Source organism: Pipistrellus hanaki (genome assembly GCF_964339955.1).
Source record: "Pipistrellus hanaki genome assembly, chromosome: X".
NCBI lineage: Eukaryota > Metazoa > Chordata > Mammalia > Chiroptera > Vespertilionidae > Pipistrellus > Pipistrellus hanaki.
In genome coordinates this window covers 45,426,243-45,445,719 of record NC_140524.1, presented here as the reverse complement: position 1 = coordinate 45,445,719, position 19,477 = coordinate 45,426,243, and the positions used below count along the sequence as shown (strand labels likewise).

General features: G+C 34.7%; 1 protein-coding gene and 1 long non-coding RNA gene across 4 annotated transcripts in view; both read right to left on the bottom strand.

Moving 5' to 3' along the window:
• The window catches only part of LOC311615240, a 974,758-nt gene that overhangs the window by 514,834 nt on the left and 440,447 nt on the right, over positions 1–19,477 (bottom strand). The window lies entirely within an intron of this gene.
• The window catches only part of ACSL4 (acyl-CoA synthetase long chain family member 4), an 88,330-nt gene continuing 78,016 nt past the window's right edge, over positions 9,164–19,477 (bottom strand). For all 3 annotated transcript variants that reach the window (XM_084870459.1, XM_084870461.1, XM_084870460.1), the window contains exons 14-16: positions 18,006–18,120; positions 16,689–16,846; positions 9,164–11,989 (exon numbers count right to left, since the gene is read on the bottom strand). In XM_084870459.1, coding sequence (XP_084726585.1) covers positions 11,832–11,989; positions 16,689–16,846; positions 18,006–18,120 — 431 coding nt within the window. In that variant the 3' untranslated portion in view covers positions 9,164–11,831. The remainder of the gene's footprint in view (positions 11,990–16,688; positions 16,847–18,005; positions 18,121–19,477) is intronic.

Genomic DNA, 19,477 nt, shown 5'->3' with positions numbered 1-19,477 from the left:
ATGTGAGGACCTTAAAACAGAAATGGATTTACTGTAGAAAAAAAGGCCCAGTGCCAAATCCACCTTTAATAACATTTAAAAAAGAAAGTCAAACATTATAAGAGAATGAAATTATACAGCCTTCCTCCTGGAGACAGGATGCAGAATCCTCACAGCTCCAGGTCAGTTTGGAGTTTTTCTTCTCTGAGCAAAACTAAAGGCCCACCAAGATACCCTACAACACTAAAAAATGGGGTAGAGAGAGCTATTGCTTATAACGTAAGCAAAAGGGAAGAATTCACTGGCAAAGAGAACCCAAGGGGCCTCTTGCAGAGATAACAAAGACTCCAGATGAAATGAAACAGAAGACTCCATATCCTTCCCTTCACTTGAATTCACTTAGGTTATAATTCTCTCACCATCATGAATCTTGATGGCCAATGAAATACAGATTTGGATTAAAAATGATGTGCCTTAGATAAACCTGGGGATCAAATCTAACAGATTTTAACTCATTTCTCTGCATTTCTCCCCGAGATAGTTCATACTTTAGTCACCATTTGGGTAGGAAGATGTCCCGAGTTTCCTCTGGCCCTGTCTTGGGGAGCTATATTACTACTTTCCTATTTGAATGTGTGCTATTCACCATCCCAAATTGAACGTGGCCATTGGCATGCCCTATTCTAAGGAATGTTGAAAATGCAGCTAAGGTAGATCTAATGGCCATAAAAAAGAAAATAGCCCTAGCTGCTTTGGCTCAGTGGATAGAGTGTCAGCCTGCGGACTAAAAGATCCCAGGTTTTATTCTGGTCAAGGGTACATACCTCGGTTGCAGGCTTCTCCTGGGGCCCTAGTCGGGGAAAATGCAGGAGGCAACCAATTGATGTGTTTCTCTCATGTCGATATTTCTGTCTTCCCCGCTCTCTTCCACTCTCTCTAAAAATCAATGGGAAAATATCCTCTGATGAGGACTTAAAAAAAATATATATGTGGACATGCCTGTAATATATATGCATGTATATGTATATCTGATTCCGATCTTCTTATAACATACAGGCTAGAAAAGAGCTAGGCACAAGAACAAATATCTCAATTCAAAATAATCATTTTCAGATTTCTGCTGCAAAAGTCACTATGGAGAGACAAGTGGATCAATACATTCTGCCTTCTTTTTCCTTTTCCTTTGATTTCTTACTGCCCCAAGACAAAAACACAAATTAGGTAAAGATGATATTTAGCACTTCCAAGTGACCCATCATAGGAAGCAGTGCCCATTTCTGATACTTGTAGTGTCTTCCAAGAAATGTCCTGGATTTATACTTTTTTTCAGATTCTGTAAGGTTTTCAAGTGTTGATGGAAATAGCTTATCTACCAAAGCAAAAGAAAATTTGATTCTATGTAAACAGTAATTTGAGGGAGCCAACAGTTAACTAGAAGCCTTCCTTGATAATCTGTGAAGACTGTCTTTTCTTCTGGAATTATCTTATGATTTAATCCTGAAGAGAGGTGCTTATAAAGAAACTTACAGATGGAGCAGGAAAGCCATTGTTGGCCAGTGAGAGAGAATGAGACATGAGTATTGGTTTTCATTTGTTTGTGGGTTTTTTTTGATTGTTTGTTTTTTGGTTTTTTTGTTTTTTTTGGTGTGTGTGTGTGTGTGTGTGTGTGTGTGTGTGTGTGTGTGTTTTAAATATATTTTATTGATTTTTTACAGAGAGGAAGGGAGAGGGATAGAGAGCTAGAAACATCAATGAGAAACATGGACCAGCCGCCTCCTGCACACCTCCCACTGGGGATGTGCTCACAACCAATGCACATGCCCTTGACCAGAATCGAACCTGGGGCCCTTCAGTGTGCAGACAGACGCTCTATCCACTGAGCCAAGCAGGTTTCAGCTTGCTTTGGTTTTTGTTGTTGATGCTAACCTTCCTACACGATTCCTAAATCCAGCCAGGGTGAAGAACCACTTGGGAGAATGAACTTGGCATACTGGAGAATGCAGAAGTGAAATAGAATGGAAGGTTCCTGATAGAGAGATGAGGTAAGGTAAGTAGAGAGCTCTTTTGATTCTGGAACTTGAATACCAAACTAATATATTGATTAGAATACAAATAGTATCAACAAGGTGTTATTTTAGGAAGGTAAGTTTGGCAGGTTTATATACAAGATGGAATATACTGGTGGGGATGGAAAAAAATACTTGCCAAGAAACTAGTTGGGAGGTTGGTATAGTCCTTGGTAAAAAGGGGTTAGGTTCTAATCTAGGGTGGTAATAGAGGGGAGAGTAAGAGATGACTTTTTGGTACATTGAGATGTCATGTCTCAAAAACTAAGCCCAAATGAGACTACAAATGTGTGTAAACATTGAAATATACTGATCTACATTCAGGTATTTTAAGTTCACACAAGTTTTCTGGGCCTCTTATTTCATAGCTACCTACATGTGCTTCCTCTAGTCAGACCCACAAAGATGCTCCCCGTTAGAAGATCTTTAAGGCTGTTCTGAACATGTAAACACACTTGTTCTAAGAGTGGTTAGAGGATTAGCATATGCTAGACAGAATGATGAACCTATTTGTTTCATCTTCTTCTCCTTCAACACACCCAAATACCCCCTTTTTTCAGTTTCTCCTCTATAGCATCCATCTTATCTGTCCAGGCCAGACATATCTGACCCTACCCAGGATGCTGTTATATATAAGATATAGAGCATTTCCAGCATGCCAGAAGGTTCCTGCATATCCCACTCCAGGCAATAACACCACTCTCTTCAAATAAAACTGTTTTCTGCATTCTATCACCATTGATATCTTGTCTGTTCTTGAACTTCATATACATGGAACCATAATGTACTCTTGTGACTAGCTTATTTTATATGACATAATTATCTGTGAAATTTACCCATGTTTTTGCATGTAGCTAGAGTTAATTTTTTTATTTGCTATGTAGTAGTATTTCTTCTTGTGGATATAACACAACTTCTTCTATGGCTGTTTTAGTTGTTTCCAATTTGGATCAGTATTAGTAGTGCTGCTACAATTCTTATATGTGGACAGAAGAACAGCAGGTCCTTGAATAGCATAGTTTCATTTAATATTTAATTAAATGAAGTGGGATGGCTAGGTCACTGATTAAATATAAATTTAACTTCATTAATAGTGAGACAGGTTTCAAAAAACGGCTGTATCAATTTCCACACCCTCCAGTAATGTATGAGAATTTACATGCTTTATTCCACATTGTCACCATCACTTAATATTGTCAGGTGTTTTTTTTTTTTAAGTTCATCTATTTTAATGAGTAGCTAAGCACCTCTTAATAATTTAGATACACACTTCATAATATTTAATAAAGAAACCTTGGGGGGGCCGACCAGCATGGCTCAGTGGTTGAGCATCAACCTATGAACCAGGAGATCACAGTTCTATTCCTGATCAGGGCACATGCCCTGGTTGCGGGCTCAATCCTGAGTGAGGGATATGCAGAAGGCAGCTGATCAATAATTCTCTCACATCATTGATGTTTCTATCTCTCTCCCTCTCTCTTCTGCTCTGAAGTCAATAAAAATATTTTTTTAAAAGAAACCTCCTGGGTAAAAAAATAAAAGAGCTCCAGACGAAAAAAAACTCACTAAAACTATACTAAGTAATTTTTTAAAAGGTGTAAACCCACAAGGACAGAAGAAATAGAAATGAAAACAGTAATAATTTTTGGAATCCAGATACTGGTGTAAAGTCAAATCTTTATACAATCCTAAATGGGCAGTGAGAAAAAAGAGAAACATTTATATTGTGTGTAATGTCTAAAGGGCTCTGAAAATGCCAGGACTAGGTACTTCTACAAGTGGAAGCAAAGGGGCTAAAGCGAGAGAAAGGACTGATTGAAAGCTAATGTTTTGGGCTGTTTGCGTCACCCCAATATTAGTATGTTGAAGTTTATTTTTAAATGTTTTTATTGATTTTGGAAAGGAAAGGAAAAGGATAGAAACATCAATGATGAGGGAGAATCATTAAACAGCTGCCTCCTGCACATCCCACACTTGGGATCGAGCATGCAACCCAGGCATGGGCCCTGACCAGGAATCAAACTCTGACCTCCTGATGCTCAACCAATGAGCCATGCTGGCCTTAGGTTGAAGTTTTAATTCCCAATGTGATTAGAAAATGGGGTCTTTGGGAGGTGATGAGGTTAGTGCCCTTATAAGAGACACAAGACTTTGCTCTCTTTGCTCTTTGCTATGTGATATACAGCAAGAGATTGTCTATCTGTAAACCAGGAGGGGGCTCCCACCAAGAACCTGACAATACTAACACCCTTGTTTCAGACTTAGTGCTTCTAGAACTGTGAGAGATAAATGATGTTTAAGCCATACCATGTATGGTATTCTGTTATAGCGGGGTGAAGACTGAAGCATCTATTTTTAAAAAATACAGATCCATCAACAACTTCCCTCAATCATACTGCCCATTTCTCACCCCAGCAGAAAATTGAAGGAAAATTGAGGGGACATTGGCAACAGGACAGAAAACATGGCAATGAAGCAATTGTATGCATGATGAATACAGAAGCAACTCGCTCCCCAGCCTTTTTTTTTTTTTTTTTTTTTTTTGGCATATGATTCCCCAGAATACTGGTAGTTCAAAATCCACCCTCCATACAAGAGATTGGAAGAAACTTCTCACAGGAGAATCCAATCAGCCCTAGAAAGAAATTCTAAAGATATTGATGTGGGATTTGCAAAATGGCTCAGACAAAATCACCTTACAGCAAAGTTCTTAACAGCTCCACACACGCTTAGACCTTCCAGTTAGCTTTCCAGTACTTTCTTCTAATAAACAAGCAGGCAAGGATTATCAATTACTTTCATAGAACAGAGAAAAAAAGTAATAAAGAAAAAAAGCTAAATTAGAATAAATTTGCTCTGCATCGTAAAGAAAGGGGGAAAAAAGTTTTTAAAGATACCATGAAGCAAGAACTGAGAAAAGAATATTTAGAACAACAAATCACAGCTCTTAAAAATTATAAACATGATAGCAGAAATGAAAAATTAAAAAGAGCTAAAATAGCCAGTAGATGAAATCTCCCAGAAATAATTTTTTAAAGATGAAAAGTAGGAACAAAAACATAAAAACAATTAAGGATCGACCCAGGTGACTCATCATTTGTACATCAGAAGTCCAAAAGAGAGAGAAAATAGGGGGGGGAAATCAACTAAATTTAAGAAAACTTATCAGAACAGGTGTACATGTGAGTTTATGGACTGAAATGGCCTAGTACCGTGGTTGGCAAACTGCATCTTGTGAGCCACATGTGGCTCTTTAGCCCCTTGAGTGTGGCTCTTCCACAAAATGCCACGGCCTATGCAAGTCTATTTTGAAGAATTAGCGTTAGAAGAAGTTTCAGTTTAAAAAATTTGGCTCTCAAAAGAAATTTCAATCTTTGTACTGTTGATATTTGGCTTTGTTGAGTTTGCTAACCACTGGCCTAGTACAATGAATGGAAACATACCCACACCAAAACACATGATCTTGAGATTTTAGAGCACAGAAATTTTATGAGCTTCTACAGGGGAAAACAAGTCACATAGAAGGGATGGGCGAAATTGGAAAGGCTTCGAATTGCCAAAATTAACCCTGGGAGTTTAATGTCAATGGAGGGAACACTTTCAATCTAGAATTGTACATCCAACCAAATTATCAAGGTCTGAAATGCAACTTCCATATATCCATTTTCAGTAAGCTACTACAAGATGTACTGCATCAAAGAGAAAATAATCCAAGTAAGAAAAATATATGGGATACCTGAAATAAGAGGTCCAACACAAGATAAAGGTAAAGGGAACTCTTAGGATGAAGATGAAGGTAGATCCTAAGAAATGGCCCCATACCAGATAAAGGAGGATGATCTAGATTGATGTAGGTCAGATGGTTCTAGGACAGATTTCTTCCATAAAATGAAATTGTTAGAATTCTTGTTATCTGCATATCTTGAGAGAGAACAATTGGTGGAGAGTTTGAGGTTGAATTATCAGTGACAAGTACATAGAAAGCAAAGCAAATGAAAGAGAGTATTAAATAAGTACAGAAAAATAAAGTTAATCCATTTTCCTACTACACGTTTCAGCTCTGTGTAGCATAATTATCATTTAAACACTTATTTACCCAAGTACACATATATATTGGGAGAATAGGAAGTGTTCTTCAGTATAGTAAGAGGTCAATAAATCATGACAAAGTTGAGAAGCAGCAACACAACCACCACATTATTTAGATACAAGACAATAAATATCCAAATAATCCACTAAAAGTTTAAAGTGGTTGCTTCTGAGGTAAAGTAATTTAAAAAAAAATGAGACCAGGGGATAGCTTTCTTTAATAAACTTTGTAGAGTAGCTTATTTTAACCTATCCTTTCCAAACCGTGTCTTGCAAAGTCTGTAGAGCTGTGCTATTCAACATGGAATGAAATTTAAAATTCAGTTCCTCAGTCACATTAATATTTCAAATGCTCAATAGCTACATGTGGCTAGTAGTTACTGTGATGAATAGCACAGACACAGAAGAGTTCCATCTTCACAGAAAGTTCTATTTGATAGCATTATTTTGTGGGGCTTTGAACCAATTTGGATCATGATCAGCACTTAAATAAACAAAGTAAGTCAGTGAGCATCACATTGTTTTTTTCACATAAACATTGTTATATCATTTGATATACATTGTTATATCATTTGATATACAATAAGCATTTGTGCACAGCAATGTGAATCACAGTAAAAAAGTTTGAAAGAACTGCTTTCAATGATCTGTACAGAACCCTGTTTTTTTTTGTTTTTTTTTTTTTTTTTTTTTTTTTAAAGAGAGAACATAAGAATTACAGAGACGCCTGATATTATTAGATTCCCCACTTCTTGTGATGGCAATATTCATAGCCTCATATCCCTACAGGAAACTTGAGATCTGGAGCATCATTTAAAAAAACAAGAGAACAAACAAAATATGGGGACAGCAAAATTACACAAAAGCTAGTTGTGGGGAACATGTCCCAAGAAATCAGAAACACCAATCAGAAAGGTTATACACACCCCTATGTTCATAGCAGCACAATTTTCAATAGCTAAGATTTGGAAACAACTAAGTGCCTATGCAGATAAATGGATTAAAAAAACTGTGGCACATTGCCGAAAACAGTTTGGCTCAGTAGATAGAGCGGACTAAAAGGCCTCATGTTCGATTCTGGTCAAGGCATGTGCCTTGGTTGTGGGCACGTCCCCAGTGGGGGGTGTGCAGGAGGCAGCTGATCAGTGTCTATCTATCATTGATGTTTCTAGCTCTCTTATCCCTCTACCTTCCTCTCTGTAAAAAATCAATAAAATATATATATATATTAAAAATAAACCTGTGGCACATCTACACAATGGAATACTACTCTGCTGTAAAAAAGAATTTTTACCATTAGCATAAGCATGGATGGACCTAGAAAGCATTATGCTAAGCGAAATCAGCCAGTTGGAGAAAGATAAATACCACATGATCTCACTCATTTGTGTAATATAATGAACAACATAAATTGATGAACAAAAATAGATCCAGAGACAGAGAAGCATCGAACAGACCATGGAATTTCAGTGGGAAGGTAGGGGAGGGGGGCAGATAAGAGATCAACCAAAGGACTTATATGCATGCATATAAACATAACCAATGGACACTGACACTAAGGAGGTGAGGGTATGTGCTGGGGGGTGCAGGTGGCCAGGGAGAGGTCAAGGGGGCAAAGGAGACATATGTAATACTTACTATATGTAATACTTTAAACAATAAATAATTTTAAAAAAACATAAAAAAGCTAGTTGTGATGGACTTCATAGACTATTACATTCCTTACATCTTCTGTCATTCAACTTTCCCTTTTTGCAAAAAAAAAAAATATATATTTTTTTTGAAGTCCAGTCTTTTTTTTTAATAAAAGAGAAGAAACTAAGGTTAAGGGAGTGAGAGGGTGTTATGAGATTTGTCCATGGTTGCAAAGCTAGTGAAAGAATGAGCCCAGGTCTCCTACTTCTGAAACCAGAACTCTTTCTACAAAGTCTTCAGCAAGAGGCAATTAATCCCTTAAGGCCCTGAGTGTGCTAGCAATACATTAAACAACCTAACTGATGAATACTGTCTAAATACAATAATGATAATGGTGATAGTCAACATAAGTTTACTATGCTTTAAACACTTTATATGAGTTGACTCATGTTACCTACCAACCACCCTATGAGCTAGATCCTATTACCAGTCATCCCCACTTTTCTAGATGAAGAAATGCAGCTGAGGAATGTAAGTCAGTTGCCCAACCAGTCACAAAGCTAGTGAATGGCAAAGCCAGGAAATAGACTGAGGAAGTCTGGTTCCTGAGCGCTAACACTTTTTTATATAAAAAAAAAAACACCATAATATAATCAGATAAATTAATTTCTCCATAAATTTTAATTAGACTAAATATAACAGTTATCATTTATTAGCACCTACTAATAATTCACACAACATCACTATGTTTTGTCTCACAATATCAGTGTTAAAGAGTTCTACCGCTTCAAAGTAACAGCTTTGGGTTCAAATACTACAAACTGGAGTATGTGTGGATCTTATACAAACCAGGTTGACTGCTCAATACAGTTCCATAAACTTAAAAGATGAGTACTTTTTTTCATTTTAATATATTTTATTGATTTTTTTTTGCCCCCTTCTCTCCCTCCCACACATCCCCTCCCTCCCCAGAGTTTTATGTCCATTGGTTGTACTTATATGCATGTATAAAAGTCGTTCAGTTGACCTATTATCTCCCCCAGATCTTCCTCCCCTCCCACTGTAATTTGACAGTGTGCTTGTTGATTTACTGTCTCTATATCTATATTTTGGTTCATCAGTTTATAATGTTCTTTATTATCCACAAATGAGTGAGGTCATGTGGTGTTTCTCTTTCATTGATTGGCTTATTTCACTCAGCATGATGTTCTCCAATTCCATCCAGGTTGCTGCAAATGATGAGAATTCCTTCTTTTTTATGGCAGCATAGTATTCCATTGTGTAGATGTACCATAGTAACTAGAAAGATGAGTACTTTAAATATATGTATTTAAAAGTTTGGCTAATATTCTTAAAACTTGCAGATTTTACCTTGGTGTAAAATTAAGCACAAATTAACTTGATAACATGGGTGAATTTATTTCTTGAGATTCGAGTACAAACTTAAAAACAAGAACAGCTTTCATCAAGAATAAACACAAAAATCCAAGTAACAATCCTGCAATCGTGCATTTAAACAGAAAGTACAAATATGAGTGAATTCTAATTTGTAACTACATTTGAAAATTAAAATATTTCTCGCCAAATCCCAAATACCACACAGTCTTAACTTGTTTTCATCTTACCTCAAAACATTTGTCCTATGCTATCAAGAAAATATAGATGAGGATTTTTATTCAGTCTTTATGACCAAAGAAACATTACTTTCCTTAACTTCTGACTTTTTAAATCATTCACCTGTGTCTCTGTTCTGAAAAGCCATACAATTATATCTCCACTCTAGAAAAAAGCAAATCAATACAAATATCAAGGAGGCAAGACACTTTCATTAAATTAAAGCAAAGGTCACAAGTGTTTTACTTAGAAATGTACATTAACTGTAGTATATTTTTAAAGTACACTTTATTTGAATGGCTGACATGTAATAACAGCAAATGATTTAAACATGTATAGAAATGTAGGATCAAAATCTTTAGGCTCAACTACTTAAAAAGTCACTATGAATATGGAAAGATTTGTTTACATAAATATGTATATTTCCTAGTGAAAAATCAGGGGGTAATGGCATCTCCCTGGTCCCTTAACAATATTTGGATTTTCGCAAAGAATTAGCAGCACCCAACCTTAAGTGTTAATTACGTATTTCTAAAGGACCTATACAACAGATTAGTTGGCAGTGGTCTAGCTTTCGGGAGATGGAAGTGTGTGGGGGTGCAAATATTTGAATATGCATGCACTTGCACATTTAAAATCACCATTCCGAATGTGGGGGAAAGTCACATATTGAAAATGTCTAAGGAAATCATCTCTAAAGAATCAACAGTGGGTCAGGAATAGTAGAAGCTGAATAGTAGTCTACTTGGTAATAATGGTTCATTACTCCTCAAAGGCAAGTTTGGAAGAATGAGAATACTCACATATACATAACTGCAGGGAGAACTTGCCTTGAATTTTACGCTGCAGAACACTGAACAGAAATCTTTACAAAAACCTTCTTGCTAATAATAACATCAGATGATTTTTTTCCTTTTTTCCACCATATACATAACACTTAAATAGTCTCCTTATAAATATTTTAGAGCAAAAAGAATGTATTTTGTTGCAGTGGTGGCCCACATCTGTACAAAGCAATATAAGCTATATATGAAATGGATAAGAAAAAAGTGCAAAGAGTAACAGTATTAAGAATTTTTGCTGTTTACAGTAACTATGGTTCAAGGGTTCAAGAGTGAATATCTATCAGGGACACATAATCCCTGATTTTAATTAAAGATTCAAAAAGAAGCCCACATGCCAAGTTACTGTATAAATATCAGCTCCTTATTGAGTAACTTCCCTTCTCCCGAATCCAGCATTTTCCAGTTTCTAAACTCTTCTCACAAACAGGAAAAAAGTAGTAACAGTGTGTTCTTCCCTTTAACTTCCCCAAACTCATCCAAGTTAATTAATCATTCATACATTCAAACAAGATATTGGGGAAGTCATAACCCGCTTTGCTAAAATTAAAGCAAAATGAAAGGCTTTCGAAATACAAACTATTGCTCAAGAATACAATCAGAACTGCAAACACACCTTAAATTACATATGTAATTTAATATGAGCACATTTTAAAATCAGTCCCTGTTATCAAAGATAAATTCAGAGTCTAAATCCTTTCCCAGGTTTAGTGCTGTGCAAGGGTGATAACTCCATAAACACTTATGATTTCATCTTTTCTGACAGAGAAAATGCTTCCTATTAAAATTTGAATAACTTCCTATCATTTTACTCTTAGTCTCAGTGTTCTATTTTGAACACAGAAAGATAATTTTCACCATTTTTTCAAATGTACTTAAGTAATCTTTAGTCATTAAATAATTACAGTTACTGATTTTAGACCTCCAAGTTAAAAAAAAACACAAACAGTCCCTTTAAATATATTACTAGATATTTTTGGTGAGTTTATGTTGTTTTATTCTTAATTCAGGCACTGTAATTATTCACAATATATAATAATTATATTCTAACCTATGCAACAATTATGAATTCTAAAATGTTTTGCCCGGTGTTGATTCTCTATGTTATATTATGATTTAATTTCCCCTTCAGGACAAATGGTTGGAAGAGAATTTAAAAGGCCTGTAGCACTTCTGTTTTGAGTAGTGTTAATACATATTTTTTTGTCGTGCTTAATATTTTAAGCTTCCTCTGAACTAGGAAGATAATAGGCATTGGAAGCTGCAAATTTCATCAAACTATATTCTACTACAACTCCAATTAATTTTGTTCAACATTAAATAATTTTCTCATAAAAACAAGTATCTTAGGCTAATTTTTAAAAACAGAATATTTACTCTAAAATTAGTAACACAGCTAAAAGGAAGCAATTTTTCAATTTCAGCTTCACTACAACTATGTAAAACTAAGTTAAAGTTGATTCAACAATTATTTTAATCACTTCTTAAAATTTTTTGTTATCATGTCTTTAAAATTATATACTTCACATTCTAACAGTTTAAAAAGGCTTAAAAGTTTGAAAAACCACCAGGCCACCTACTGCACAATTGTAAAGAGAACAGCATTTTATTTGCCCCCATACATTCTCTCAATGTCTTTGAGGTAATGGTTCTTCAGTTCCTTCCTTTTCAGTTTGAAAGCATCAGTGACCAAACCAGTTTCAGGGGTCCATGGTTCTGGGCTCAAGCAAACCTTGATGGGAATTTCAAAACGCTCCAACTTCACTGAAATGAGAAGGGGGCAGGTGAAGGGGGGTGGGGAAGTGGGAGAGAAACAATTAATAAAACATGAATTTTGTAGGATTTACCTAGATGATGGCAAACTTATTTAATCGTAAGTTAGTTAATGATACCATTAGCTTCATGTCCCTCAATGTATATATAAATTGTTTCAGTTAGATAGTTTTGGTGTATGAAATTTTTATTCTAATATATATGTAGACAACCTTCCTCCTCAGAGTCTACTTGCCATCCCCTGTCTGGGATGGTCTTCTCCGTTACAGATACACAGCTCACTTCCTTATTTCATCCCATTGTCCACTCAAATGCCCTTCCTCAGAGAGGACTTCCCTGGCCACTCATAACAAAACAGAAGTTCCTTTGTCTCTGTCTCTCTATATCTTCTTACAATGTTTTCTTTTTTTTAAAAATTTACCACCTGAAGTATTACATATTTGCCTCGCCTATTATAAAAGCAGGGTATTTGTTTTGTTCACTGCTATCCACAGGGCTACGTGACAGCCATCAATAAATATATCCATATTTATTAATTAATTCTACAGAAAATTAAGTCTCTACACTACTGTTCTTCATAAGCTTTATTTATTAAACATTTAAATCAGATTCAAAAAGGGAATGGTGAGTTTCATACTTTTCATTGGTATAAAATGCAGCATATTTATTATTTGAGAGACAACTCAATATCTTGAAAGAAATGTAAGAAAATAAGGACACAGAAGCAATAAATAAAGTATTTAATAATTTTAAATTCAATAAATTACATTTCATCATTACTTATTAATACAAGCTCATCCTTAAACTTCTGAAGGCCCATTGACAGTAATATGAATCTACAGATGAGCTTTATTTTATATGCAATTATTTAATAAAACACCAATTTTGAAAAAGTAAACATCTGCATTTTTAAAAACTACTGCTAATAGCCTAGGTGACTTTAGGAACAACTTGGTTTCAGTGACAAGTACAAAAGAATTCAAATTCATGGAGGTTTTTGTTCTAATACTAGTCTGAGTTTTATGAAAGATTGATTAAATTATAGTTTCTTATTAAAAATGAGAGAAAAATAATCATTCAAATTACTTAGAACCAACTTTAAAAGTAATGCCTAAACAGGTAGGAAAGGAACAAAAACTTGCTCAAATCAACCATGTCTATCCTGTTAATATATTATAGCCCAGTTACATAGCAGTGCCTGAAATAAGCCCATCTGTTTCCAAGTTCACATTTGGATCTCAAGGAAACAAATTCTCAACTATAGATTTGCCTCCAAAACCTTTTCTTTCATATTATTGTCCCTACTCACACAAGTTCTAAACCAGAAATACTGATAAAATGGGACAAGGCAGGCACATTAGTTCAGTTGCACAAAAGCAAATTTAACATTTATATAAAAGTTCCTATATTTAATCTTATTTAACTAAAATCCTGTTCAAAGCTTTAAAAAAAAAAAAAAGGCTGCATTAGAGGTTTTGTTTGGGGAACTCATAAACATTATCTAGTACCACATACTATAGGGAGCAAAGAGCAATCACAGTTTCCTATAAATAGAATAAAATGCCAATAAGTAAGCAAGCTTAGTGGAAAGAAAAAACAAAAATGATCTTACAATTGGCATTTTTCTCTGAATTACTAGAACACTATAAAATGTGACCAGCAGGTGGGAATAAAGAGCACTTTTTCTACCCATTGGTAGTTGAAAAATCAACTCAAAACAATTCCATACTTTGTGTTCTTATGATACTACGTATACCTCACAAGTATATTTAAAACATGAAAAGGACTGCTATGAAATATGTATAAGTTTAGACAGATATAAATGGATTTAATCAAGATTATACATTTTGGTATAAGTCTTGAAATTATAATTTCAAGCAAAAGGTTGACAGGAAATCTTTGTGGCATAGAAAAGCTTATGCCTTCAGCTAATGTTAAGTTTATTATCTAAATAGGAGTTGTTCAATTTCATTCCTTATTCCAGCATAGAAATGTTATGGGGACCTATCAAGTCCTAGAAATTTATTCCATTCTCCACCTGATAGTAATACAGCTTAATTTTCCCCATTATTGCTTTTCACAGTTAAGTGTGCAATGACAAATTATTCAAATCACATTCTACTCCATGAGTACATTCAGAGAGTGACTAATAGCTTATAGACTGAAATACTTTTTGAAATGCTACATTTAAAGGGGGAAAACCAGGATTTATATCAATAAAAACTCTGGCAGCATGGTGATATTAAAAGTGTGCTATATCAATAATGCCATAATTAATAAAACTATCATTAAGAAAAAGCAACATTATGCTGAAACCGGTTTGGCTCAGTGGATAGAGCGTCGGCCTGCGGACTGAAAGGTCCCAGGTTCGATTCTGGTCAAGGGTATGTACCTTGGTTGCGGGTACATCCCCAGTAGGGGTTGTGCAAGAGGCAGCTGATCGATGATTCTCTCTCATCGATGTTTCTAACTCTCTATCCCTCTCTCTTCCTCTCTGTAGAAAATCAATAAAAAATATATTTAAAAAAAAGAAAAAGAAACATTAATTCACTGTCTTTATGGTTATAATAGGCAACTGTTATTTAAATAAATTTATAGTGCCCAGAGTTAACTATAAGAATGTTTTTCTTAAGGAAATACAGTTTTTCAACTTCAACTTTCTAGCTAACATTACTACCTATATGGAACCTAAGTAGTTAATTTAAAAATAAATAGTAGTGTGGTTAGGAAAATATTGGTGCTTGTGCATCTATGACAAGAGTATAAACTAGTTCAGTTTTTCTGGGAAAAGAAGTTATTTGGCAACATAGAAAAAGCCTTTCAAATATATTTTCTTTGACTCAAAAAATCCATTTTTAGAGATTCTTACTAAGAAAATCATTACATAAGAAAATAACTGAGTATACAAGATATTTGTTATATTTGTACATAATCTGAGGAAAAAAGAACTCATCCTAAAAGTCCAATAACAGGAACTTAAGTGGATACACTTATACTTGAATACTATTTAGTTATTAAAATTTATAATGTAATTCTATATCTACTGACATAAAAATACCAATAATGTTCATAGATGATTATATACCAGAATTCAATGTCACCATCCAAAGGTAACTAATATCAAGTGATTTTTACTTCCTCCTTTATATTTTTCTATATTGTCCAATATATATATAATGAATACAGATAACCTATAACCAGAAAAATGATAGTTTTATTTTTTTAAGAGGAAAAGCAACAGGTTACAACAAAGTTAACAGCATCCAATTAAAAATGAAGGTGACATATTTAATCTCTGCTCCCCTATGAAATAACTTAAACAGTTCAAAACTAAGAAGGCATTAACCACAGGAAAAAATAATCTGAAATGAAATAAAGTGAGCACTGGGAGAGAAAGTTCAATGACATTTTAGAAGACCAAAAGCAATGTACTAGCAATCACTGTTTGGGAGCCAAGAGAAATGCCAACAAGAAGCCTGTAATAAGCAAACCAATTTCCTGAGATGGTGTCTCTGAAGACAGAGATGAGCAGTATACTGTTCACAAGACAGTACTCCTTCATTCTGCTATTTCCCAACCAAGATGGAGACAGGTTTACTTTTTGGAAAAACTGAACTAGAGACTCCGAACTCAAGGACAATAGGGAGAGGGAATACAGCTGGAAACAGAAGATTTCAATGAAGTTAAGACTCACTCACTCACTCCACTCCCAGCTTTCTTCCAGTTTCCTCTATTTGGCTACCAGAGTATTGATAGGCTAACAACCCCCAGGCAAGAGACTGAAGAAGTAATCTTTGGAGAAATGGATCAATGACTCAAGATACTAACATTTGAATAACTTTTCACGAGCCCAGTAAAATTTACAAACAGGTTTTCAATACATTTTCAAATGTGAATGGACAGACAAGAGTCAGCAGATATATGAGAGGCCATGACCAAAGTAAACAGACAGTGGAACCTGGAGGAAACAGACAATAACAGAAGATAACTTCATAAAAAGAATCCCTTTAATATCCTCAGAATAATACGAGAGGACACATTACTACATATATGAAAGAACAACAGGATGCTATTGAAAGAACACTGAGAAAGCAGGAAAGAGTTCTAGAAAATAAAATTCTGATACTGGAAATTCAAAAGACAGAAGATGATAAAGTTAAGGACAGTGCCAGAATATAAACAAAATTGATGTAGAAAACAAAAGAAAAAAGAAGAAAATTAAAGCAGGGGGTCCAATCTCCATATAAAAATAGTCCCTAAAAACACAGAGAATTTGGAGGGAAAAACTGAAAGAGCAAACAAAACATGATACACAGATATTTCCCAGAACAAAAGGGCAGAGACCTGTAGATTCAAAGTGCCCACAACAAGTATGATACACAATGATACGTAATAAAAGATCCATACAAGGACACATCATTATGAACTATCCAGAACACAGATAGACCATTCCAAACACAGAGTAGATGACCACTTAGCAAAGAGGTTGCAACATGAAATAAATATCTAGATAGCTTATTCTACTATATAATGTTCCAGAATCCTTCCAACTTGGAAATTCATTACACATATTTAAGGAACAGTTTTCTAAACCCATGTATTTTATTATAAAAGCAAAACAAACAGGCATCTTGAAGAACCTATTCAAAACACCATTAAATGACTTTAAGTCAAGCAATTTCTTACTTACTGGCATTTGCAGCTTCTCTAATTTCTTTCAGTATTTCAGCTTCCATGGCAGGGTTATTGCAGATATCAACCCAAGTGCCTTCCACTCCCTTCTGTTGTGCCAAAAGTGTCAACCTTTTCTGATTAGGAACCACAAAACTAATCACATAGGACTGGTCACTGAAAATACATAATATAAAATAAAATAGAAATTAAAACACTGAGAACAAGTAACGTTTTCAATGAAATAATACATTACAATATAATTTCAAATGCATATTTCTTTTTGTTAGTTTCATTATGAATAGAGCCCATAGTACTGGCATAAAGACAGACAATATAAACCGATGGAACAGAATAGAGCCCAGAGATAAACCCTTATATATATGGTAGAATGATCAACAAGGGTTCCATGATCACTCAATGGGTAAAGGACAGTCTTTGGGAAATTAAACGTTATTCAATATCACTAATCATCAGAGATAGAAATGCAAATCAAAACTACAATGAGATATTACTTCATAACTATTAAAATGGCTATTATAAAAAAAAGACAAGAGAGTAATTAAAAAACAAACAAACCATAAGACAAGAGATAAGTGCCGACTAGGATGTGGAGAAAAGGGAACACTGTTGGTTGGAATGTAATTGGTTCAGCTACTATGGAAAAAAGTATGAAGGTCCCTCAAAAATTTAAATACAGAACTACCATATGAACCAGCAATTTGACTCCTCAGTATAAATCCAGAGGAAATGAAAACAGGGTATCGAAGATATATCTGTATTCCCATGTTCCCATGTCCATTGCAGCATTAGTCATAATAGCCAAAATAGAGAAACAATCAGGTATCTATCAATGGAAGAATGGATAAAAATGTGACACTATATATGTATATATGTATATGTACATACATACACAAACAATAAAATATTATTCTGCTATGTGGAATCTTTATATATATATATATATATAGTCAAATTCATAGAAACAGAGAGTAGAGAAACAGAGAGTAGAAAAGTGGTTGCCAAGGGCCAGGTTTGGAAGAAATAGGGAGAGGTTGGTAAATGGATACACACTTATGCTAAGTTTCAGTTATTATGAAACTTAAATGAGTTTTGTGGCATAGTATTTTGCAAGACATAGTAGGGGTTTAATTAATAGTTAAAATGTCTGAATTATCTCAAATAATCTTGAATTCAAGAACATTCAGAAATATATAACATTTCCCAACTCTGATGAAAGTTTCAAGTGTCCCTCATTATTATTATACATAATAAAACTTTATACAATTGCCCTTTTACTGTAAGTATATGAAACAAACATAACTTTTACAATTACCTTTTGGCAAAAGCACAGATGTTGTCAATAAGTGGACAGTTTTTTAATGCAGCTTCCACTTTCCCAAGAGATACATATTCTCCTGCTTGTAACTTCACCAGATCTTTCTTACGATCTGTAAGTCATGAAGAATGTTGTTATCCATAGTCCATTTTATTAACGTCTATACAATTATGATTCTTCTTTTAATCTCATTGCTTAATCTTTAGAAAATGCCTAAATTTCCCTAGCCTGTTTTGCTCAGTGGCTAGAGCATCAGTCTATGGGCTGAAGGGTCCTGGATTCGATTCCAGTCAAGGGCACATGCCCGGGTCATGGGCTTGATCCCCACTGGGGGACATAGAGGAGGCAGCTAACCAATGATTCTCTGTCATCATTGATGTTTCTGTATCTCTCTCTCCTTCTGTGAAATCAATAAAAATATATTTTTTTTAAAAAGAAATTGCCTAGGTAAAATAAAAGAAGTACTAGCTAAAATGTTATACTCTATATTGAAAGCTTTAATATCCTATAATCTTAAACATTATAACGAAGTTTAATAGAAGGAACAGGACTTTGGATCATTAGACTTGAATGGTAACTCTGCCAGTAACTAGTTATATGATCCTGGGCATGTCAGTAGACCTTACTAATCCTCATTTTTATCAGGGATAATGACACTTACCTAATACAGGCATGCAGTATGATATATGGCATACAGAACATGGTCAATATATATTAATTACCCATTTCCCTATGTGACATTATCTTGTTAAAATTATAGCATTCTAAGGATGTCTGGCACAGGATGACACAGCATGAATGAACATCAGCTTGCATTATGACCTTCGTATGAGTGTTGACTTGTCTACCCATAGCCTGGGAACCCACCCTACATGCCAAAAGAAACATTTGATTCCAGTGTAATTAAGGATCAAGAAAAAGGTGAGGGTATATTGATTCTAGATTGAGCCATATTTCTTAGAAATTTCCCCAACAGATCAAACTTCTAGATAAAAAGTCAAATTTCTCTAAATTTTTAAAAACTATACTCATGTCAGATAAGGTTCCAGAGACAGATTTAAGTGAATTACTAGAAATATGACAGGAACTTTTATGGCTTTAAAAGGACCTGAGCAGAACCCTTATCAGCTAGTCAAATTTTTATTTGATTTTTGCCTAATTAAAGTCAATAGCATCCGGCCAGTGTGACTCAGTAGTTGAGCATCAACACATGAACCAAAAGGTCACTGATTTGATTCCTGATCAGAGCACATACCCCGGTTGCTGGTCAATACCCAGTAGGGGACATGCAGGAGGCAGCCTATCAATGTTTCTCTCTCCCCTACGTTTCTCTCCCTCACCCTTCCTCTCTAAAATCAATAAAAATATATTTAAAAAATAAATTAAGTGAATAGCATAATGGTCATTTGGCATAGATTTCTAAACTTACAAGTCTATTTTAGTAGGCTCAAAAAGAACAATGTGAAACC